The sequence below is a fragment of the Sparus aurata genome, chromosome 18 (genome assembly GCF_900880675.1).
Source record: "Sparus aurata chromosome 18, fSpaAur1.1, whole genome shotgun sequence".
In the NCBI taxonomy this organism is placed as follows: Eukaryota; Metazoa; Chordata; class Actinopteri; order Spariformes; family Sparidae; genus Sparus; species Sparus aurata.
The window spans coordinates 27160613-27183578 of record NC_044204.1 but is presented as its reverse complement, the minus strand read 5'-3'; the positions used below and the strand labels follow the sequence as shown (position 1 = coordinate 27183578).

Here is a 22966-nt window from a genome sequence, read left to right as displayed (position 1 = left end):
TTTTTCTTCTCTTGCTTTTCACAAATTAGTGCGGCAGAAGTGTTATCGTAGCCTTAGTTGCGAGTTCCTGCAGCCTCCCTCTCACTCAGCCACTCCTTGTGCTGTCAGCATCACAGGGTGGAGCTGGCTGAGCTGGCTGAGCTGCTGCACATGTTTCAAGCATGCTCGGACACTCCACTCCCTCTCTTGTCTGTTTCCCTTCCCCTGAATGTGTGCACGGCCCGGCTGAGAAAGAAAAAAAAAAAGAAGGAGGTCCCATCGCGCGTAACCATCGATGCCTCTTACCAATCACAGGGGTTTCCCCACCCTCTCCGTCTCTCTCCCTCCCTCCCTTTTTCTTTTAGCTCCCTCCCACTGTCTCTAGGCACACCAAAGAAGAAAAAAAAAAAAAAGTGCAGGGGGAAAAAAAAAGTGATAAGCAGCAAGCAGCTTCTGGGTTTTGCTTTCAAGCGCACTCCTGCTGAATCGGTGTGCGTGAGTGTGTATGTGAGCGTGTGTGTGTGTGTGCGGGGCGTTCACTCTCGATCCTGCCACAGTGGAGGCAGCGTCTGCCCCGAACAAAAGGCTAAACGCGGCAGAGCCACAGGAGGAGAAAACTCAGGGATAGAAAGCAGTCTGAGTGGCCCAGCGTGACTGCACCTCTCAGGGAGGAACTCAACCTGCCTTTCAGCACCTCCTGGCCCCGGCGCGGAGACAGACCCAGGCTGCCTGTCTGTCTCTCTGAGCTGATCTCTCTCTTCCTCAACTGTTTAGTCTTTCACCTTGTCTTTCACCCACACACACACCTCAGTCTCTGAGATTCCTACACCTGCACTTCCACACCTGGGCGTCTCTGCTCTTCATCCAGCCGTACTTCAAGATGTCAGACGATGACTGCCGCTCGCCCATCGGCCTGGACTGCTGCAGCTGCTGCCTGGACCTGGCCAACGGCTGCGATGACTCCTTGTCCAGCAGCCCGGCCCAGGGCCTCGGTACCAACGGGGGCCTGCCGGCGAGCCCCACCAGCCCCAGCGTCAGCCACTTCCGCCAGCTCCGCAACCAGCTGATGTACCAGAACTTGAACACGGACAAGCTGAACAACATCATGAGGCAGGACTCCCTGGATTCGGTGGTGAGGGACCCCTGCTTCCTGCTCAACGAGGGGATCTGCAACAGCAACAGCAACATTGACCAGACCATGCTGTCCATCCTGCTCTTCTTCCACAGGTATGTGTGTTGTCTCGCTTACCTGATTAGGTACACGCTTATCTGATAAGGCAACCGCTGAATATAAAGAGTCTTTCATTAGGACTGAAAAGGTATTCTTCGCCCCTCTTTCAGGACGATCAGTACAAAGTCCGGCTTCTCACTTTCTGTATCTGCATGCATCAGATCGGAGGTGATGAGGAGCAGCTTAGGAGCCATATTTCGCTTAAACGAAACAGATGGCTAATGTTGACTAATCATGTTTTCTCGGATCAGCACTTCCTCTCAAATGGCAAATGGCACAAGTGTTTACAGTCATGGATTCAGTATAGGCTAGGACGGGGTGGTCCAGACTTTATCACTATAGGTTTGAATGTGGTTGTCGTTGCGCAAATAAAGCTCTGTATAATATCACATCTGAAGCAAGAATGTTCAAGTATTTGTGCAGCACACAAAACGTCTATTTACATCAACACCGCCCACGTCTTTCACGCAGCATATTTGATGAGGGTTACATAACGTGACAATGACAATGACATGTGCTATTTCGTATTTACATCTGAAAGCGCTCTCCTTTGGTGAGGCTATTCAGTTTGAGGACAGTCCCTGATATTTGTAAGAGAAATGTCGAGGGACTTGACTTCAGAACGTCAAAACACATCACGGGGAATAAAGAGCCAGAGAGCAGAGAGGTAAACAAAATCGGAACCCAGAAAGAACTCCTTTACAGAAACACCAGGTTGGTTTCCGACAACACGCTGCCGTCATATTGATCCAATTAAAATGATCTTTTATTGCTCGAGGTCAATTAGAAACTGGCCTGACACCTTCTCCGTCGCTGCCAAAGCGCTGTTTTCTAAACAGCGTTTTTGGCAGCTCGCCCCTCGGGCTGTTTTTGCGAGAAGGAGAATGTCCTGCTACAAGGCTGCTGCCAGTTGGAGAGAGTTTGTTTGGCAGCTCCTGTCAAATGACTTCAGCCTCAAATTAACAGTTACCATCTTTCCACTCGGCTTCGGGCTCCGACCGTCGCTCAGCTCTTGAACCCGAGCCAGCACTTACTGTACAGCGCTTAGTCAGAAGAGCAGCGATTACTTACGGACTGTCTGGTTATCAGAGCGGTAAGAATGTAAAGGGCGTGCGGCTGTCTATACACGCTACAACAACAGAAGTGTGTTATCATTGTCAGGGGCACCTTTGAATCTCATATACTCTGAAGTTGTCGTCATTCGTGTCAGTAAAACGGAGATAAACGTTACGGGATCATGACATACATGTCAGGCATATACGTTCCAGTGATAACATGTATTTTGTTTGGTGCTGTACAGAAGGAAGTCCTGATATCAGAAACAACCTTTGCCCGCAGTCTAACCAATTCTTGTCTGAGGGGCTGTTTTCTTGGAAGTCACAGACTGACTTTTATGCAATACCACATCTTGATGATGCCGTTTCCTGTTTTCAATCTCAGACCCAGTTATATAATACAACATCCACAACTAAGCTCTTGTTTCATTCACATTTTACGGCAAACGCTGGATAATTAATTGATAGCTTCTGTGGTTTTTTCCAGCCCGGTGCTAGAGGGAAAAAAAACACTCAAGTAAAAGAACACTTCTTGATCCTTATTTTATGAGCGACATTAATTCATAATCTCAGGTAAAAACCAGCTTCCCCGATTAAGTCCGATAAACTATCTGCGATAGTGCTTTCCCTGATAAATATGTGCCCGAAAGGAACATAGCAACGGCATTTGTTATCATCGATTCCTTTTATTTGCAGATGTTATCATATCTGTAATGTTCCCTCGCCAAGACGCATTATCAGCACTTTATCAAAACGTCTCCAGAAGTCAAGCTGCCGCAGCGTCTCCCAGGAGGTTAAATTTTAACCCGTCCAAACTCTGCAGTACGCTCCAGCTATTAAAGAGTCTGTCGTTATCTCCCGTGGTGATTATCGACACTGCATTAGTACAGACAGTACGGCAGCACTTGTGCACTGATGACAGAGATGATTAGAGCTCACACCTACAGACAGTGTTTGGCTGGGAGGGTCTAATAAAAAGGTGTAAATTCCAACCGGTGCCAAACTCTCAGGCAGTCGGAAGAAGTAACAGCTGTTGTATTAATTGTTTTTTAATACTTGACACCCAAACGCTGCGCTTCACATCCGCCTGAATAAAACATCACGTATAGGCTGTTTGGGGAACTTCCACGCTCTAAATGTCTCCATCTGTTACGTAAGAGCTGTTTAAATGCTCATTAGTTTGACACCTTTTCGGAGGCGATATTGTTTTTTTTTTTCGCCGCCGAGCTGCGTTGTTCGATAAAAGGAACAATCTGTTCTTGATTTATCTCTGATAGCGAGGGTGTGTCGTTATAATGGGAGACCGACCGAGGGGGGTGAAGAAACTTTGGGTTAAGGAGTCCAGCTCCAGCTTGTACTGTACTCCCTTTTGGCAACGAGTGCGAACAAGAATCAGTGAGCAAACAGTCCGTCTCAAACAAAACCTTACTTCCAACATGTCTTTAGATTTGAAGTTAAACTGGGATACGCTGGGGTGAGTTATTGCCCACTGCATTCACAGTATGTTTTTTTCTGACTATATCCTCGCAGATACGTGCCCGTCTTCTCTAGTTAAAGAACAATTCAGTCATTTGAATCTCACTGGAGAACGATTCTGTTGATAAATCCTGATCTCATCTATTCATGTGAAAAATGTACTGTATCGGCGGTGTGGATGATTGGATTACACGGGGACTGGCATCTTCGAGGAAGAGCGGAAAATCTGCTTATAAATGCCAATATTTTTTTATACGTCTGGCTCAGAGGCAGCGTGCTCACCCGTGTCATTGGCCGGTCTGGCCGTGCATCTGTGTGTGCCAGCTCCACTGTTTGCCTGACAAACAGACTCTTTAGCCAGAACACTTTGTCCCCGCACCTCTCCGTCTCAAGAGTGAATCGCGGACCCGGATCATGTGGCTTTTCACGGATAAGGCTCTCTCACAGGATTAAAACATTGATTTCAAATGTCCAGCCTTGCGTTGTTGTTTTTTTTTTCTTTCTTTAATGCAGCGGCACAAACGCGCCCATTCATTCACACATGTACTCGCAGCCTTAATCCTGTCAGTTGAAACAAGAAAGCTGCCTCGCCGAGCTGAGATTTTGCAGAAGTTCATACATTTTTTCAAGCGCTCGCTTTTTTCGGGAGGGCCTCGGCTTCTGATGAAAGCCGGGCCAAGGTTTGGACTGTGACCTCACGCTGGGTGGTCAATCTGCCGAGCAGCCATCACTCCTTTTTGCCACTTGTTAACAGAATAAAATGTTCAGCATGGCCGCAGGATGTCTGCCAGGACATATTTTGGACTGAATATCAGTTCGAGGCAGTGGCCAGCAAAACTTGTTATGTAAATGTTTCAAGGGTCACAGAAATGTGCTGAGAGGAGAACTTGAACTCGCAAGTCTTGTTTGGTGTTTGAGGCAGAGCCAGAGAGCCCCGAGGGGGGTCGGGATCTGTGATTTCCCCTGGATGAAAAACTGAGAAGAGGAGATGTGTTGATTTACTTTGAGGCTTAAAGAGCGACACTTGGCTGGAATGAGAGGGGTCCTCTTGCACCTTCACCCCGGGCGGTCAGTCGGTACTTAGCAGCCACTAAACACCATCACATGCCAGGGTGAAAGAGCGGTGAAGAGCCTTCAGCGATGACACAAACATTTATCATCGGAGTTCAGTTCTGGGACCTGTCAAGATTCAAAGTGAAAAAAAGTGTCAAAGACAGCCACTGATGTGACCACAGTGCAGGGCTGAGGAAGGCCCACAGAGATCTATTCTAAGTCTACAGACAACAGAACGAGATTGTATCTATTAGATCTTTGAAGAAGGAAATGTTGGTTTAAAGTAATGGAGTGGCGCAGACGTCAGTGTCCCTGCCCGGCCCGTTGCTCTAAGCGAGAAAGAGCTTTGAAATGAGTTGAGATAGTTTGTTGGCTAATAGTTTAAAAAAGGACAAAAAGGAAGAGGCTGCTGGCTGAAAAACAATGTATGTTTTCAGCCTGATCGGACCAGACAAAGATTTGTCTGTAACAGAGGTCAGGTTCACTTCACACTGTACACAGACAAGAATTTGTGCTTTGAATGATACTTCAAACTGTACAGAGACAGACGAGCTACGACCTCTGACCTGCTTTGATTTGCTGCTCTGACACAACTGTTACCCTTCTATTACACTCGGGCGGCCGAGGCCTCATTGCGGAGCAAAAAGTTCCACACTTCAGCGTGAGATGATCACTGGCCTTTTGGCTTTTCATCCAGTTGACTACTGAACATGACCCGGCCCTCTCACAGTGGACTGTAGACAGGATCCAGCTGTGTAAGACACCCCGCTGAGCTTTAAAGCTGCACTCTGTGATCAAAGTATAAACCAGTGATCTACTGCTGAGGTTATTGAAAGTGCCCTCTGCCGTCCAGGAATCCATACAGCAGTATATCTAACCATTTCAAGTATTCTCGAAAGGTAAACCCCTTAAATAACAAGCACTGTATTGACATGTACTGGAGGGGGAAATGCATGGAAACTCTCAAACACACTCAACTCTGAAAACACAGAAAGACAACTAAAGGCGCTGACTTCCTGGAGACACACAACCAACCGAGCAGGTGGAACCGCAACACCCTTATATGACCAGTCAGCTGAGGGAGAACATCACAGGTGAACCCAATAGCCCCCGATGACCTGTGACCTAGATCTTGTGAAATCTGTGCTCACAACAGGAGCTTTGGGGGGGGAAACTTAAGTTTAATGTGGTATTTTCAAGGTTGGACAGAAGCTTGGAATTCGGATAAAGTGATTGGAAATGCTTGATATGTGTTGTATGGGATGGAAAATCTACTGAAAGACATGTGACACATTTGAAAACATTGAAACTTTCATGTTTTTCTTTCAGTTTTCTTTGGAATGAGATCATGAAACATAATTTTGGTTGTTCGGACGCACTGTAGCATCCATATATGTCCATATATTTACTTATATTACATACAGTGTGTAATATGTGTAATTCACCACGGGTGTAAGTTGTTGGAAAAACTTGGAAATACACCTCGTAAATGTTTGAAAAGTGGTTGAATTTGGCTGTGTGAGGTGTAATGTAGTATCTAAAAAAAAAATAATTTAATACAGTCCACATATATTTGAATACACATGCCAATATATTGTCATTTTATGTAAAAGAAAATACACTGATTATATAGTATGTATTGCATTTTTTAATTATTGGTATTGGTAAAACAGCAATATAGGTAAAATTGTCAATATATGGAGAATACATAATTTGATATATTTAAATATACATATTAAATGTTTATTTTATATCAGTACGTTACGTAATAACCAGGTGAAAATATTGTCATAACGCTATTTAATTGACACAAATCTGCATGTACGAAAAATATATTTCTGTTTCATGAGTGAAACCAAGACCGAGAGAAGCTTTTTTAACACAGGAGAAGGTTATCTCGGTCTGCATCTTTGCGTAATGAGTTTCGCATTCTAGTTTCGGCACAGGATAGTGGATCAATTCTGTGTGCTATTCACGTCCTGTGTTTCCACACAAGTAAATGCCTCCTTTATCTCGTATATGACCGCAGACTTACCCGCTGAGTTCATTTACATGGGAGTCACACCTGCAAAAAAAAAAAAAAAAAAAAAAAAGATCTCCTACCAGTCAAATTAAAGAGTTATAGAGTACAGGGCAGCTCTGCCTGCGCAGACATTTGCATTGACGACCTGTTACATCGCTGATGCGTCATAGTTAGCCTGGTTCATCCCTGCGTCTGGGTGTTTGAATGCTACTGAAACATGTGTCAACAACATGAAGTAGCTTGGAAGAAGAAACTGAAATTTGAACTTGTGACACTGTCTATCTGCCTGTAGCCCCCCTTGTGTATTCAGGCTCGCTGTGCAGATAACATTATGGTGGTTTATGGTTTGCTCACAAATCGGTCAGGGATGTAAAGATGTGAGGATGAGGTAAACAAAACTGTGTTCCCTCTGTGTTCTCTGCTTACGTAAAAAAAAAAAAAAATTGGCCTTGTTTTTCCCAGACAAATGCTCCATAATGAGGAAACATCGCCGGAGCGAAGGGCACGCTCATTACAAACGAGCGGAACCATTTCAGCGCCACTGCCTATAAATTAGTACACGTAAGCCGCTACAGGCTGTAACAGGCATCGGGATCAGTGGGAAACTAAACTGCTGCAACCGCCGTGTTGAAATTCAAATTTCACATCCCTTCCACTGCAACAAAGCAAATTCCAGGGAGACAGCAGCAGTAATCTGAAGTCCCGCGTAGACACAATACATCACGAGGAGGTGAAATATGCCAAGTTTTCAAACTAATCTTCTCGTCGCTGTTGTCTCTCCCAGTCTTGCCCCACATAAAAGGCTTAGACATCTTGAACACGTCTATGCCGACAGCAGAACCTGTATCCAATTACAATTTTTCTTTTTGATCCAAGCTAAACAGTCTAAAGGAAAAAAAAAAAAAAAAAAAAAACTTTGTGAGGAGAGTTACATAACTTTGCGGGCTACAGGTGGCAGGAGAGGCGGATGTAAACAAGAAACGGGGGATTAGTGGCGAGAACGCAGCAAAAAAAAAAAGGGGAAGGACGTCGGGGTGGAAGAACGGATTCCTGGCCGGGCAAGTCTCAGGAGCCGATCCCTGTTGAAAAAACAAAGGCGGCGAAAGGCAACGTCGGTGGTGGGGGGAGGGAGAGCCGCGGGGAGAGATAGCGAGCGAGCGAGAGAGTCGGGGTAAGACAAACAGCCAGGCGGGAGGCCGGCGCAAAAGACAAAACATAGACAGGACCTGCTAAAAATAGTGCGCTGTTGACACTGGATATAGGTAGACGGCAGACGTCTGTGGTAAAAGTCACAACCTCTTTTCTAACGCTAAAGGAAGTCATTCTCCGGAGGCGGGAGGAAGTAAAAAGCACGGCGGGCATTTGTTGTTTTTTTTTTACGGGTTTCCTCGGTAACTCTGACCCCGTCTGTGGTGAAAAAGAGACAGTCGGGGGGGAGCGAGGGAATGACTCACGATGTTAGAAAAAACACTGGAGCCGTTCGGTTCGCGCTCGGCGTGTTTGCGAATCGAATTAGCCCCCGACGCTTGATTTTTATCACAGGTGAACCAATTCACAGAGGGACGTACAGTAATGGCTTTTTAATGGGGCTCTTGAGTTACTGCCTTGTTGTGTTGTGACTGTGTGTAATAGGCTGCCCCTCGGTGCCGTGCCAGTGGATGCCTGGAGCCGCCGTACAATGCTGAATGGTTTCTGTGCAAGAGGTATATGTGTGTGTGAGTGTGTGTGTGTGTGTGGTTGGTACTCGTCAGTACGCTGCCACTGGACTCGGGGCTGCAATTGATGATTAAGTTCTTTATCTGATTCATCTGCTTTGAGGATTTCTATCATGCTTTTTCCGTTTTCCCCCTCTGTCTGCGTCTTATGTAGGTTCTTCTGCACGTCAAAGATCTGTAGAGTTAAAAAGGTCAAACACTGCTCCTCAAACGGCTCGCTAGTAGTCGCGCCTTTAATTCCGTGACTTTGCGCCGCGCTTCCACGTTCAGCTTCTCCTGGCAACGGCCGCAAACACGACGCGCTCATCAGATTGCTGCGGCGCTATCTCTCTTTCTGTGTTTTGGTCTCCGTGCACGTCGTTTGCTGCAAAAGATTCTCTCTATGCAGAAAAAAAAAACAAAAAAAAAACTTGTAGATGTGGTTTGTGTGACTCATAAATTATGACATTTTTCCTGTTATGAGTTATGGCCCTTTTGTTGCTACAGTCGGGCTCACCACATTTAAGACGGGTTACATAACAGTGTTGTTGTCGACCATTTTTTCAATATTAAACATTTTGTCACATTTGTATTTGTTTGAGAGGGTCACATGCACCCTCCTAAATACTTGGCGTTCTTGTTAAAGAAACGTTTTGCTCCTCTGCACCTGTGTTTATTATTATTATTATTATTTAGTCTTTAAGTTTTTCTGCGGGTACAGATGGGCCACAGACTGATAGCACAGACAGGTTGGTGAAGTCTGAACATCTTGAAGGATGGGAACTGTTGACGGCGATGAATATATGCAGCCGATTCTGCCAGGATCGGTTCAGAGGAGGCTCCATAATGACCCCGATGGCACGCATCTTTTTGCATAAATAAGCCCCATAATCTTTTAATCAGCCGCTCCTCAGTGGCAGCTGAGAGCTTCAGCACCGTGTGACTCATCCGACTGTCTGGAAGACGGCAGACGCCGCCGCCCGGCAACACAAATATGAACACCCTTACGGCACAGGGCGCTCAAAGGTGACCCGCTGCGTTATGCCTTTTCTTGACACGTCACCGCGGCGGAGTCCAGCTAAGCTCTTTTGACCTGCGTGACCGAGGGTGGATGTACTAGAGGTGGATTAGAAATCTATAAGTAATGCGTCCCGTTCCAGTCTGAGTCGAGTCTTCAACATCAGACTCTTTAAGAAGACTTCACCCATGAGTCTTAAACTTTTTCATCACTATCTAATTATGGATTAGAAAAAAAAGGCGTGACGTCTTTGATAAAAGTGCTTTTTTATACTGCAGACAATACGCACATTGATCTCTGTTAAGCCCTAATTGACTTGGCATTCAAAACAAGCTCCAAGTCAAAAGGAATTAACCGAAAGTGAAAATTGCTCGCTGATTGCTTCATGCCTGTTTGATGATTGTCATCGTGCCGAGGTTATAAATCATAAACATCCAACGTCAAACTGTCAGGGAAGTACGGGCGTCTCTGTGATGTGGTCACGGGAAGGGAAATTTGTCCAGAGCGATGTCGCGGTTTTTCTGTTGACGACTCTTTGTACGGGGGCCCGCGAGGCTCGGCTTTGCCGCACACAAGCATGACTTACTCAAGGGGAGGAATTTCCTGAAACGAGTCCACGGAAAATGAGAAGTCAAAATAAATACGACGCTCCCTCCAGCCCCCGGTTATGGACACACCTGTGGGATGACTTCGAAAATGATGTAATATTTCAAAAACGGCGAGAAAAAAACACAAAGGGGGAAGCGTTAATACTTCAAAAGTGGAAAGCCGTACCACCCATCCATTAAAAAACCTTCTTTCATGCGTCATGTTTGTGAAACTCTCTTTGTCCTTCCCTCTTTTACTCGCCACATCTCTTCCGATCCTTGTTTTTTCCTGCCTCTCTCTTCCTCCTTCTTCTTCTTCTTCTCCATCTCGCTTGTCCTAGTTTGTAGCTGCTGGACTTATATAAGACAGAGAGACAGGGAAGGGGGAGGAGGAGGGTTGCAGTAACCATGCCTTGTGCTCGCTGCCTTATCAGTTTGGACCATGGCTTTGGCGCCTGTTTAGATAATAAGGCTGCCTGTCAACACTTGCCATCACACTCACTCCCACCCACACACACACAGCCCTGTGCAGGAGAGTGAGTAATAGCATCACAATACATATATTATAATTACACTCTTTAAAGGGGAATTATACAGTAATGCAGCTTACATAACACTTGATATTGGGGGTTAGTGCACCTGGTGATTCACCCCTTTGATCAGACTGCGCGCCAACCTGTTGTGCCAAAGCTGCAGTAAAGGCAGTGGGAACTACTGGCATCGTCCCCTTCGTATAGGTCATTGTGAGCATGCAAGGGAGCTGAAGCGATGGAGTTATCAGCTGTACTCTCCCCACCACCCAGGCTGCAGGCTGGAGGGGCAGTAAAAAATGTTTAACTCCGTGCTATTTTCATTAGCGTTGGGATTCCCACTCAAGCGAGAACGCGGTAACCCGCCCCGGCGCGAGGCGCCGAGTCAGAGTTTGGCCGAGGTGAGGAACAGTAGATCTGGAGCGGAGACAATCTGCTTTTTTCACGAGCGTACTGTGTCCACGGGGGAAGGATTAATGCTTCCACCTGGATGTGTAAAAATGGATGTGACCGTTTTTTTAATTCTTTTTTTTTTTTTTACATACAAAGCGAGAAGAGTTTGTGCAATTCTGGTATCCCTTCATAAAGACTGGCATACCAGACCTCATTCTGACGCTTATTCCATCTGTTTCTCTCTGGACGCCTGTTTCATAATCCCAAGTGTTGTTGTCCCACACTGACTCAGTTTTTTTTTTTTTTTTTTTTTCACTCCTCACCACAATGGGCTGCTACACAAAGCAGCCAGACAGCGCTTTTGTCAGAGTGGGCTTGAGCCAGGCCTATCATTAGCCTATCTTATTCCTCCCTGGGCACTATTCACACGCAGGTTGGGTACACGATGTACCCTGAACGCACACACACACACACAAATAGAGACACACACACGCACGGTGAAGAGAAGAATGCAGGAAAATTATGATGCAGATGATGAGCTCGAGCCGCCTCAGCTCGAAGAATACATTAACGTGTGCCGCCTGCACAAACACACTTACGCAAACGCTCTTACGATATGTTCTCCCCACTTTGGGCAGTATTAGACATACTTTAGCAATGGTGTTGCCACATCTGATTACTGAGAAGTGCTCTTAGAGTCTCTGGGAAAGAAAAGTGCTTTCATTCTTCTGCGGGCCGTGAGCACATGCTTTCGGAACACAGGAAAAGGTTACAGCGGCAGCAGCAGCAGGACCCAATCACACGTTCTATTTTTGAAGTTACTGGACATCTGCAGTTTGGCAACACGCCGTGTTTTTCCTTCCCGACCAAACTTCTGTGTTCCCTAGTAAACAATTTTGAGCTCTCGAGGGTGGATGTGTAATTTAGGAAGCCAAACCCAAACCCGTACAGGACTCTGCTGTCGTGCAAAATGGGCAACATCATCGTAACGAGCTCCGTAATAAGAAAGCGTGCAAGAACACGGCCCTGGTCAGGGAGCGTATGTCAAACTGAGTTTAGCACCATTAGGTTGTTTTTGGCCCCATTAAGCAATTATGTAACGCTGGTGTTTAAAAGTTATCGTGTAATTGGATTCACACAGGAGTCCCCGACATCTGCTTCCCTTCACACAATCGTGGCCGTAATTAAATCTACAGCACCTGAGTGGCGTTTTAACGTTTCGTTCAATTAAAGTTTTCTGGAGTGTTTACCCCGTTTTTTTATTTTTTTTTGAGAGACGTGTCACCTCACCTTCCCTCCTCCCCTGTGTCGTTCCGTCATCCGTAATTGCATCATTAAAACGGGCCCAAATGGCACAAGGACAAGTGAAATAAAAGCGGCGGCCGTTGAGAGAATGACTTGAGAGCGTGCCGGGCAATCTGCTCACACCTCGGTGCAACGGGTTTGTTTCATCACATGTACCTAAGTGTGTCAGAAAACTTTTGCTAGATTCTGAAATCCCGGGCAGGAGCAAGGCGGTGCAATAAAACTGCCAATCTGAATTACAGCTCACAGTACACACGCTCTCTAAAAGGCCAAAGGACTGGCAAATCCACATGAACCGTAATCAAACTCTGACTTTAGTGTAATGAATATGGTTTCCTGTTTGTTGCTGGTGAGTCCAAATTTCCAAGTGCTCCGGCTTTATGGTGTTCCTGCACAACTGGAGGCCAGTCCTGTGAGAAGGAAAGAAAGCAGGGAAGAGAAGGAATTGGAAAAAGAGAAGAAAAAATAAATCGAAAGATCTAAACTCACAACGCAGAAGCTTCCAGACGTGCCGTTTGTCTATTTCTGCTATGACAGTGCAAGTTTTTCACGCTGAGTCACAGCCCGTGAGAAAACAAAGCTGACTATATTTGCATTTTATTGCCTACAACTGTGGCTCTTAAAGGAAACCTATTATGCTTTTTTGTTTTTTTCCCCTTTCCTTAAGTGTTTTGATAGTGATTTTGAAATTTGCACCGTCAGAAGCTCCTCTCTCCCACAGAAAGCACAGCTCCTGAAACGCCTCGTCAGTGGTCCCGCCTTTAATTCAGCGACTTTGTGACGCCACCCTGCGCCGCCATGTCACACGTCTGCATCATTTTTTGCCTAGTGGCTAGTTTGGCACATAAAAATGGATTAAGCACAGCTGCTCTGTTGTTGTTGTTAGCGGTGCTGGGTCAGGCATGTGTGAGCTGACCAATCAGAGGAGACTGGGTTGTTCAGGAGGAGGCCTTAAAGAGACAGGTGCTAAAACAGAGCATCACAGGAAAGTACGAGACAACTGATGTGATTTTTTGTTTTAGCACTAAAACATGTAAACTGCTTTTATTTACATGCCAAAATTAAAATGATGAGCCTGAACATGTGCATAACACGTCTCCTTTATATCAAAAGAGTTCTACTTGCTACTTCAGCAGAATAAAGCAGAAACTTTGCGGGGACCGAGGACCAGCTTGGTCCCACTGGCAGACAGCAGAAAGCAGATTGAAAAGCTTGACCTGTTCTGCCAAGCTCTTTTTTTTGTTTCCGCCTCTCTCTGGATGCCTTTCTTGCAGGCAAGAGCCAGCGAGAGAGAAAGGAGAGAAATGAACATGCGTGTACTCGCCAAGTTTTCAGTGAGTCTGTGAGTTTTTTTTTTCTTCTCCTGGCCGTTCCCCAGCAGAGAGAAGAAAGAGTGGGAGATAGAGAGTGAGGCAACAAAAAAAAAAAAAAGAAAGAAAATGAGATGCTTCCTGTCCAAGACCTGACTTCTGTCTTTGTGTCACTGAGTTTAAAAGAGACAGGCGTACCATGGAGCGGCCCTGGCCAGTTGTTCATGATGCCCCGCTGCCATCTGACTGTGCCATCATGAGGAGCAATTAGCAACAGCGACATTAGCTGACCTCTGCCTTGCATTCCTTCCAGTATGGTGTCATGGAGGACGAATGAGTCATAGATCATCATTATGTGTGCATGCAGCGGTGTTTACACGATCTAGGATTAGGCTAAACAACGCTCCTCCGAATCCGTGTGGACGCTTCTGTCGTAAAGTAACACAGCTCGGATGCTTGGCTCAGGAAGCGGCGAGGCCGACGCCAAGAAAGTGTAGCGATCTGCGAGGAATGTTGAAACTCTCTTTCCCCCTCGCCGTCTCCCTCGCGTTTTCGCGCACGCACACTCATTCCTCCCGGGCTGCCATCCACGTCCCTGACACAAGCCTTTCAGCGGCCCTGCGATGCACACAAAGACCTATTTATCACGAGCCTGAATGCAAGGTGTCATATAAGGGGGAAGTGGAGCCTTCACCGCTCTGAGAAAAAGAGAGGCCTTTACGTAACACTCGAGGTCGCAGCCTTTCAGTGGCTGCGAGCTAACGGGGTGGAAGTCAGTTCGGGTCAGGAGGCGTCTTGTGGTGTGAAGGAGCTCGAGCCGAGGCGGAAGACCGACAGTTGACCCCCCCTTCACCTGAAACGTCACAGCTCGGTGCTCAGCAAAGGTCAGCCGATGCAAGTCACGAGAATGGCAGTTTTCACGGGTTTTGGGTTGCATGTTACATTAGATTTTCAAATGAATATAGTGCATTTCAAAGCTGCTAAAGGCTCATGTCTACAGGAAATCATAGTCGTCCGTGAGGACTGTTTCCTTCTCCTACACATTTCCATCCGTGACTTCCAAACTTCTGTTCTGTCTCTGTTTGCTTTTTTTTTCACCCTCTGGCTTGTTTGGCATAATTTAAAGTGGTTGCTTTGCTACAGGCTCATATGCCAGGTCATGGCGCGTGGGCGGGAGGGAAACAGGGCACGTATAGAATAATCATGTTGCGAAACATGGCTTTTTCTCTCAAAGGAAAATTAGCTGTTTTCTTTTGGCGCCAGGATGTAAAGTTGAAACAACAGTTGCGGCTTATTCAACATGTTGCAGCTTTGAGATTCATTGTACGCAGCTGAAGGGAATTTCCGAACTGCACGCAAAAAGACATATGTGACAAATTAAAGTCAGTTTAAAGCTAAATTTAGCTCTTTTACTTTTTGGGTTTGATTTTCGCTCAACTACATGCATAAAACACAGATCAAGTACAATGTTATAAATTTATTGGGCTAGTGATGAAGACTTTCAATTGCGTCTCATGACAACACGCTGCTTATGCTCTCGTTTTGTTTAGGGAGCAAAAAATCACCTGGTTAGGGGTTAGGAATCAATCCTGTTTTGCCTTTTGAATACCTGCTCCAGTCATCACAAACACGGTTGGAGACGTCCCGACGACTTGTTAAAAATATGAATCTTTTGTCGCTACTGTCGCGGCTTGAAATATCAAAGTTTCCTCAAAAACATCCCGTGGTATCGTGCCTATAAATGTTGAAATGCAGTGGCCCCTCCGCAAATATGCCCACTTGTGTCACACTTACAAATGTTGGAACACGGTCTTGAACTGTGCCATTCTTCTCGCCTTTAACTCCTCCACCTCCCGTTATGTAAGTCAGGTCATGAGAAATGCAATGTGAACGCGATATGTCAGGTTTTGTGGAAGTGTCAATATGGCAGCCATCGTGTTTGCAGGAACGTCAGCTGCCAGCATTTCATCCCGCCGACTGGGCTGAACCCAAATCCAGTTAACATGTGGGTGATGAAGGTCGCCCCGGACTGGCGTGGTCAAGAGGTGAACGTCCTGACATTCCAGCCGTGAATAATCTGATTTATTGTGATGGCTCGGTCTTATTCCAAGACAGACTTCTGTTGCGTAACAAACAGACAGACGCAGCAGTGTGGAAATGTTGGCAAAACACTGGCAATCCGTCCATCAGAATCATCGGCCTGAACTGGAATTAATGTCCTTAAATGTCATCCGATGCATTTAGTGGTTATGAGTGAGTGTGAGTGTACCGGAGGCTCTCTTTTTTTTTTTTTTTTTTTTGTTCACAGGCCCAGTTCCCAGCCCACCGGAGGGAGAGGATGCTATTGTAGCTCGTATCAGTGGGAAATTCAGAGAAACACCCAGATTAAAAAAACAAAGTCTGTTGCTGTTATTCTACAACAGCCAGCAAGGGGTGGATATAAAAGAAAAAGAAAGACAAGCAGGATACTTCCTCCAATTCACTTTTTTTTTAAAAAAAAAAGGGCTTTCTTGAAGGAGATATCAGATTCAGACGACGCAGTTCTTGTCCCCCTGTGTGTTTTCTGCTCTAATATCTAGGCCATCGCACGGAAAACAGCATCGCTAAGCGCCTCTCTTGGGGCCCGCCGTTTTTTTTGGGAGAGTGTCTCATTTTCCCCTCTGATGTTGGCATCGTAACAGGCAATTTGCATTTTTTTGTGAAACAGATGGAAACAAATGCACCGCTCCTAAGCAGGGTGGTCAGCATGCAGGGAGCATCTTGACATTATAAACGCCATAATATCAAATTTTGCCTTTTGGACTCGCTCGTCAGTAAATTCCCCAGCATCTCGGTCACATGGCATGTGCTCGCCTGTTTCTTTTGTCCCTTTTGTTCGAGGCCGATCGGTGTTTCTACAACAGAATGCATTAATCCTGAAAAACTGCTTCACCCCCGCGGTGATAACACCAAAACAGTCCACACAGGCACCTGCTGCCACGGACACAATGAGCCGGGGGACAGGTTTAAGTCTCACGTTCTGCTTATCGCCTTGATCCCGTGCTAAGAGGCTAACGCGTTTTGCAGATGTCTGCACTGTCGCTCCTGCACAACATCCTCCTGAACAACCTCTAGGACGTGTCACCTTCCACACGCAGGTGGGGTTTGATCTGGCACACCCAACCGCTTGTCTTTTTCCAAGAATTATAGCACAGTGCTTAATAATAGTTATGATAATAATATGTTGCAATCATATAAATATGGGCTTCACTGGATTTTAAACCAGATGAAAATTTTTGCTGATCACCCGTCGCTACAGCGTTTAGATTTGAGGTCTTTGTCTCATTACGAAGACTCTGTCCCTCCTCCTCTAATTAGAAAGCACTTGTGAGCCCCCTTCGTATCTCAAGGTAACCATGTTTTCTGACAGTTTATCTAGAGAACTGGGAGTACAGCCAAAGCCTCCTATCAGAGGAAACACTGCCTAACAACAGCTGTGAAAGCCCTCTCCTCCCTCCCTCCCCTCATTCTCCTCCTCTCCGTTTTCTCTTCCTCATTTTTGCATTTTCCTGTTTTGCTGTCGGGTAGCTCTCCCCTCGCTCTCTCCGATACAAAGCGCAGATAGCTGTCCTCAGGCTGCAGGGGCGCAGACACGCCGTATCTGGTGAACTGATGAAAGGCGATACCGCGAATTGTTTGTTATTGTGCTGATTCGCTCGTCCGTCTGCTCTGCGGTTCTTCGCATTTGTTCCCCGACGGTTACTTTCCTTTTCATGCAAGCAGACGGCTTTGATAAAAAATAAAAACAAAAAAAACAGTGTGGGTAATATTCTGTAAAATGTGCAATTTTGAGGCGACTGCTACTTCATGCTTTATGGAGGTAAATATTGTACTTTTTTACTCCACTAGGTTTATTTGATGATTTTAAACACTAGTTACTGTGCAGATTGCAGCATCAGAACTCAGAGTTGTGCTTTTTTTTTTTTTTTTTTTAGATATTCCTTTTAACTGCACACACATCCATCACATAGACCTCCCCACCAAAACAAACAAACAACCAAGCAAACACGAGCAAATAGTCACAAGACATGCACATGTACACATCGGCCCATACAATGACTCAACTTTTCACGAGTGGATTGATGGTCAGGCCATGTGACCAAAAGCAAGTGAGGTTAATATAAGGTCCAGGACAAAGAGCTGATCAGGGAACAGAAAAAGTCAGATTCAAACACAGTAGAATAAAGTCCAGTACAGTTTGATCCCACAACATTCCCTCCTAATACGTTCAATAAAGGGTCTCCAGAGCTTAAGAAATGTAAAGTGGGCCTCAGAGTTCTGCATTCTATCATGAATTCAATGTTTCTGCAATTGAACTAAAAATACAAAGACAAAAAACACTGATTTCAACATTAAATTAGCAATAATTATTTCAATAATAATCTTAATATCGAATCCCATAATCTACAGTACATACATACTTTACTTTTACATGTACTTTTGAGACTGACACTGCCAGAAAATTGCTTTGACACTTAAGTGCATTATAATATCAGACACTTTAAGGCTTCAACTATCATTTCACTGTTATCAAATTAATAACACGACGTCTTTGCTCTCGCGCGAGTATGACAGTACTGCTCATGCTAATGGCACACAAATTATCACGGATCCATGCGTGAAATAAAACATCCATGCGGTGCTTCATGAGCCGTCACACGCCTCTCTCCCCTGCAAATGTGATTTCTCCACATATGCGACGCCTGAACAGACAGAAGGGTCGGCTGTGTGCGCACGGGGTCGCAAAGACGAATGATGAATAAGCGACAAATTGTTTCGCACGCGGGATTTCGCGATCGTTCCGCAGACGATCGTGTTTTATTTATGGGTGTTGAAGACCGACCAGGGCACTGCTTCAGCTGAGGGGCGACCAAACATGATAAAGTCATGAAAAAGTGAAGTCATCGTGGTTATCACACTTGGGTTTCAGCGGATTGCCTGTTCAGTTTTTCCTGGCATGTCCCTTTAATTGCAGACTTGCATATAAAGAAGACATCATTAATAACTATAAACACCTCAGCTGTTGCATTAGTTTCTGTATTTTCCTGCATTAAGTTAGGCATGAGATACTATTAACACATGTACATCACTGATAGTTCCTGAATTCACAATAATTCATGTACCTTTACCATAAAGCATCACCCTATGACTTCTGGGTACTTTGTAACATCACCTGGTGGTCACATATTTAAGGACTTGTGTTTCTTTTCACCCAAACGGAGCAAACGTTGCTTCAGCATGTGCTGCGCTCACTGTAAAGGAAATACGCCTATCTTGCAGCACTTCCTTGACTTCTATGGGCGTGTCTGAAAGTGTTAAATCTGCCTGAACGTGGGTCGCTAATGTCATGTCATTCTTATCATGCATCTGTGTATGTGTGTGTGCTATGGGCTACGTTACACGAAGGCAGTTCAAATAAGCAGAACAACTGCAAGTTGCTACACGGTGTGTTTTCCACCGAATAGATTTCGCTTTGCTGCAACAGATGTTTGGTTTAACTTCTACAAAAACAAGACGGGAGGACGTGACCGAGCGGCCTCCCCCCCCTCCGGTGCGCTCGCCATTTATTTTCTTTTAGGAGTACAGCCCTGGCTCGCAGAGTAAAACGCAAGAGCCTGAGATGATGGGGCAGGAGGCTCGATGTTGTTTCACCGTTCACCCCTCCCTCCCTCCTTCCCTCCCTCCCTGCATCCACACGCAGGTCACAGTGACATACAGAGTCAGCAACACCTGTGGCTGAAAATAGGTGAGCGTGTACCAGACGGCAACAGGGAAGGGGAGGAATATGACCAGACAGGTCAGAGACGGGATAATTACATTGAGTCAGGGTGAGGCCGTCCCGAAGCATGCCAGTCAGATAGGATTTACGGCTCGGAGTGAAAGAACAGGACTGACAATAGCTGTTAGAGGAGGGGGAGGAGGAGGAGGAGGAGGTGGAGGTGTGACAGACGAAAAGACAGAGACAGCAGGACAAAGGGCCGAGCACAAGGTGGCAGACAAGACACAGTTACACGCAGCTGAATCAACCAGCCACTCAGCGCTCGCTCAAGAGAAGTATTATGGAAATAAATGGGCGCATACAGCCGATTTTTATGATTTGCTCAGGGGTGTCCGTGTTGTAAAGGTTGGCAGCCGCTCTGAAGGCGCCACATCGAGGCTGCTTCCTCTGCGGTCGGACCCTAATTACAGCCTCTTCCAAGAGAGAACACCGCAGTCATTAAAACCGGCATGAAGAAGACAATCAGTCACACGGGCTGGAAAACAAAGATAATGACTTGCTGTTTTTGACTGTGCGCATTAGTGTGTGTGTGTGTGTGTGTGTGTGTTCTTTATTCGCGTGTGTGTTGAGTAGGTCAGGAGTTATCCAGTGGGTGTGGGAACCTGCGAAATACCCCCATTTGGTTTCAGTTCTGCAAACTCCCGAAATACTTCCTCAAAGATTCTACCTCGTGCACCTTAACTGACACCAGTTTCGTTTGCGACTCATCGCCTCATTTACTGTAATAAAAAAGCTGGCTGTGTCGCTTCAAGTGATAAAATAAATTGCCTATCTGTACGGAATCTATAGAGATGACAGGAAATCTTGCAGCGGGACCGACGCACCGAAAGGAGAAAGCCTGTGTTTAACCGTCGATCCCAGAAATGTGGCAATTTAAATTCCATCGGCCGCATACTTAAAAAATTGACAGCACAGTCAGATGGAGTGAATGATGGTTTGCTGGCACGTCCCTTGCTCTCGTGTGCAATAATTCTGCAAGCTTAGCCTGTCGTATTTACTCCTGTTTCACGATGCGGCGTACTCGCTTGCTGTTGCAGGGCCGGTGCCAAAGACAACCCTGGATCGTTTTCCGGTAGTGTTTGACCTCGCTGACCTCTCTCAGTCTCTTCCTCTCGCTGAGCTCTTTTCTGGATAGCTTTAATTGCTTTCCAGGGGAACCGCATCTTAAATGCTGAACTCTCCCCCCCCCCTCGTCCTCACCTCGCCCCGCTGAGGTACCTCCGCGCCGTTCCGACTCCTTTTCCCTCACCTGAACTCTGTGATTTGGGTGTGAAGATAAGGTGACAGCTTTCTGGCTCCCAAACGCTGCTTATGTCTGCCATCAGTTCATCTCCAAAACAATAAAGTGCTTTTACGCACTTCTCCTCTCCGCAGGCCAGATCTGATAAGGGTTTTTACGTCAGAATGAGCGCTCGCTCCGGCAGATCTCAAGCGATCGTCTCCTCCTTGTCTTTTCTATCGTGCACATTTCAAAATGTTTGATTGGTGACTTTTTCTGCGATTGGGTTTGCGGCGTTAATCCCTAAAATCTCCAAGATCATTTCCTCTCAAGGGGGTGTATTTAATCCGGTGAGAAAAACAGCTCAGTCCTCTGCAAAGGTGTCGCGTAAAGGAGCTCTCTATTTCAGTCGTAGGAATGTGACCGGTCGCCTGCCAAGCGCTTGTAAACCTACACGTCCAGACAGACTAAAAACAAAGCGTGCATGCTTGCTTGTTGTCTGCAGACGTCAGTGACTGTCTTCGTGTCCTGCTGCGTGTTTGTCCCTTTTGCATGCATACACGGCTGTGACTACCTCAGTGTTGTTACTGCACCATGCTTGAGCGCACACCTTCAATTTCACGGGCGTGTGAGTGTGTACCTGGTGCTGCGCCGCTTGCGTGCAAAAAAACAGATAGCGCTACGGAGTGAACTTTGGACCTCTCGGGTACACGCTGGCTGGAGGCCGTCCAATTTTTAGCCTGCATTGTTTACCCAGAGCCTTTCATACAGCGGCCGGGATGGCAGAGCGTGTTTGCTCACTCTTCGGTGCAGCCTCGAGACCAGGAAAATGACATCTCACAAGGACAATCTGTCTTGTGTACTCCGACGGGCTCCCAGTTCAAGAGTTGCTTCAAGTGGAAGCATTTCCTGTTTTTTTCTTAACGGGGGAGGGGGGGGGGGGGGGGGAGAGCCTGAACCTGAACTTTGCTTTCAGCCAATCGCCCGCTGTGAAATCCTCAGAACTTAAAGAGAAGAGTTTTGTGTGTGGAAATCGAGGTGAAACGAGCGCTGGAGAATCCATCACAGCCGCGAGCAGCGCGCCAAGTGTTCCCTCTGAAACTCGTCCCCAAACTCGCAACCGTTTTGGCAATTATTCAAAACAGTTTTGTTCTTACAAAGTAGTGACACCATTAGAGTGATTATTCAGCGACGGCAGCATAACTTTGCCGGCTTAATTCAAACATTTGCATTCATTACAGAGTGGCATGCTTAATGAGCCGACAAGTGTTCTCGAGGAGAATCCCATTAGAGAAGACAAGCTCCCCCCATTTGTTTTGTCACGGCGGCACTTATTGTTCAAAGTAGCCCGAAAGCTAACGCCGATGGAAAACGTGTGTCTCACTGAGGGCGATGCATTGAGTTTATTTTATCAACGCGAGGTGAGGATGTCACCTCACAGTGCTTGCGTCGGATTCTCTGACTTCACCAGTGTCGCCGAGTGTCCTGGAGCTGAGTTCTTATCAGCTCCGCTGCACATCCACCAATGGACGGTGACCAAAAGTAAAAGGAAAAAAAAAAGACTTCAAATGACCAATCAGTGACGCTCGTAGGACTTGCGTCTCTTTCTGAGGGGGCAGGCCCTCTGGCTTTTTGAAGGCAGGATAGGCTGGGGTTCCTGTAAACTGCCAAACAACCTCCCAGCTCGGCTCAGCGTCGCGCAGAGCTGGATATCGCTGTGCTCCAGGTTTATTTGGATCCCACAGAAACGTTTGATGCTGATCCTTCCCCTGGCTGAGTCACATCCTGACCAAAAAAAAAAGAAAAAAGAAAAAAAGTGAGATCAAAAAAAAAAGTGTTACACAATAAATCCTGCCGAGCTGATATCAATCACGAGCGAAAACAAGAGCGGAATGTGTGAGGTCAGGAGAGTTTGCATGGCCTTCAGACTGGAGAGGAATGAGACAAAGCTGTAAATGAGCCCGTGTCAGCTGCCTGCTTTTCAAATGGCGAGCGGTGAGAGGCGAGGCAAGTTTATTTGTACAGCACAGTTTGGACACAAGGCAACTCAAAGTGCTTCACAGGGGCAGAAATAAACAATTAAAGAAGCTGAAAATGGATTTAAAATCCATGAAAAACAATAGGAAGACGTCAAGAAACGAAACATTAAAACAAGTTAAGAAACAGAATAGGTCGGACAAGTTTGTTTGATATGTGGCGCATAATGACTGAACTGCTGCTTCTCCATGTTTGGTTTTGACTAATAGACGCACATGCTCCGGCCACATTAACCAAA

The 22966-nt window shown here is 46.1% G+C and overlaps 1 protein-coding gene across 1 annotated transcript in view; it reads left to right on the top strand.

Moving 5' to 3' along the window:
• Positions 1-453: 453 nt before the first annotated feature.
• The window catches only part of tsc22d3 (TSC22 domain family, member 3), a 38876-nt gene continuing 16363 nt past the window's right edge, over positions 454-22966 (top strand). Inside the window, exon 1 of the mRNA XM_030396512.1 lies at positions 454-1206. Coding sequence (XP_030252372.1) covers positions 860-1206 — 347 coding nt within the window. The 5' untranslated portion in view covers positions 454-859. The remainder of the gene's footprint in view (positions 1207-22966) is intronic.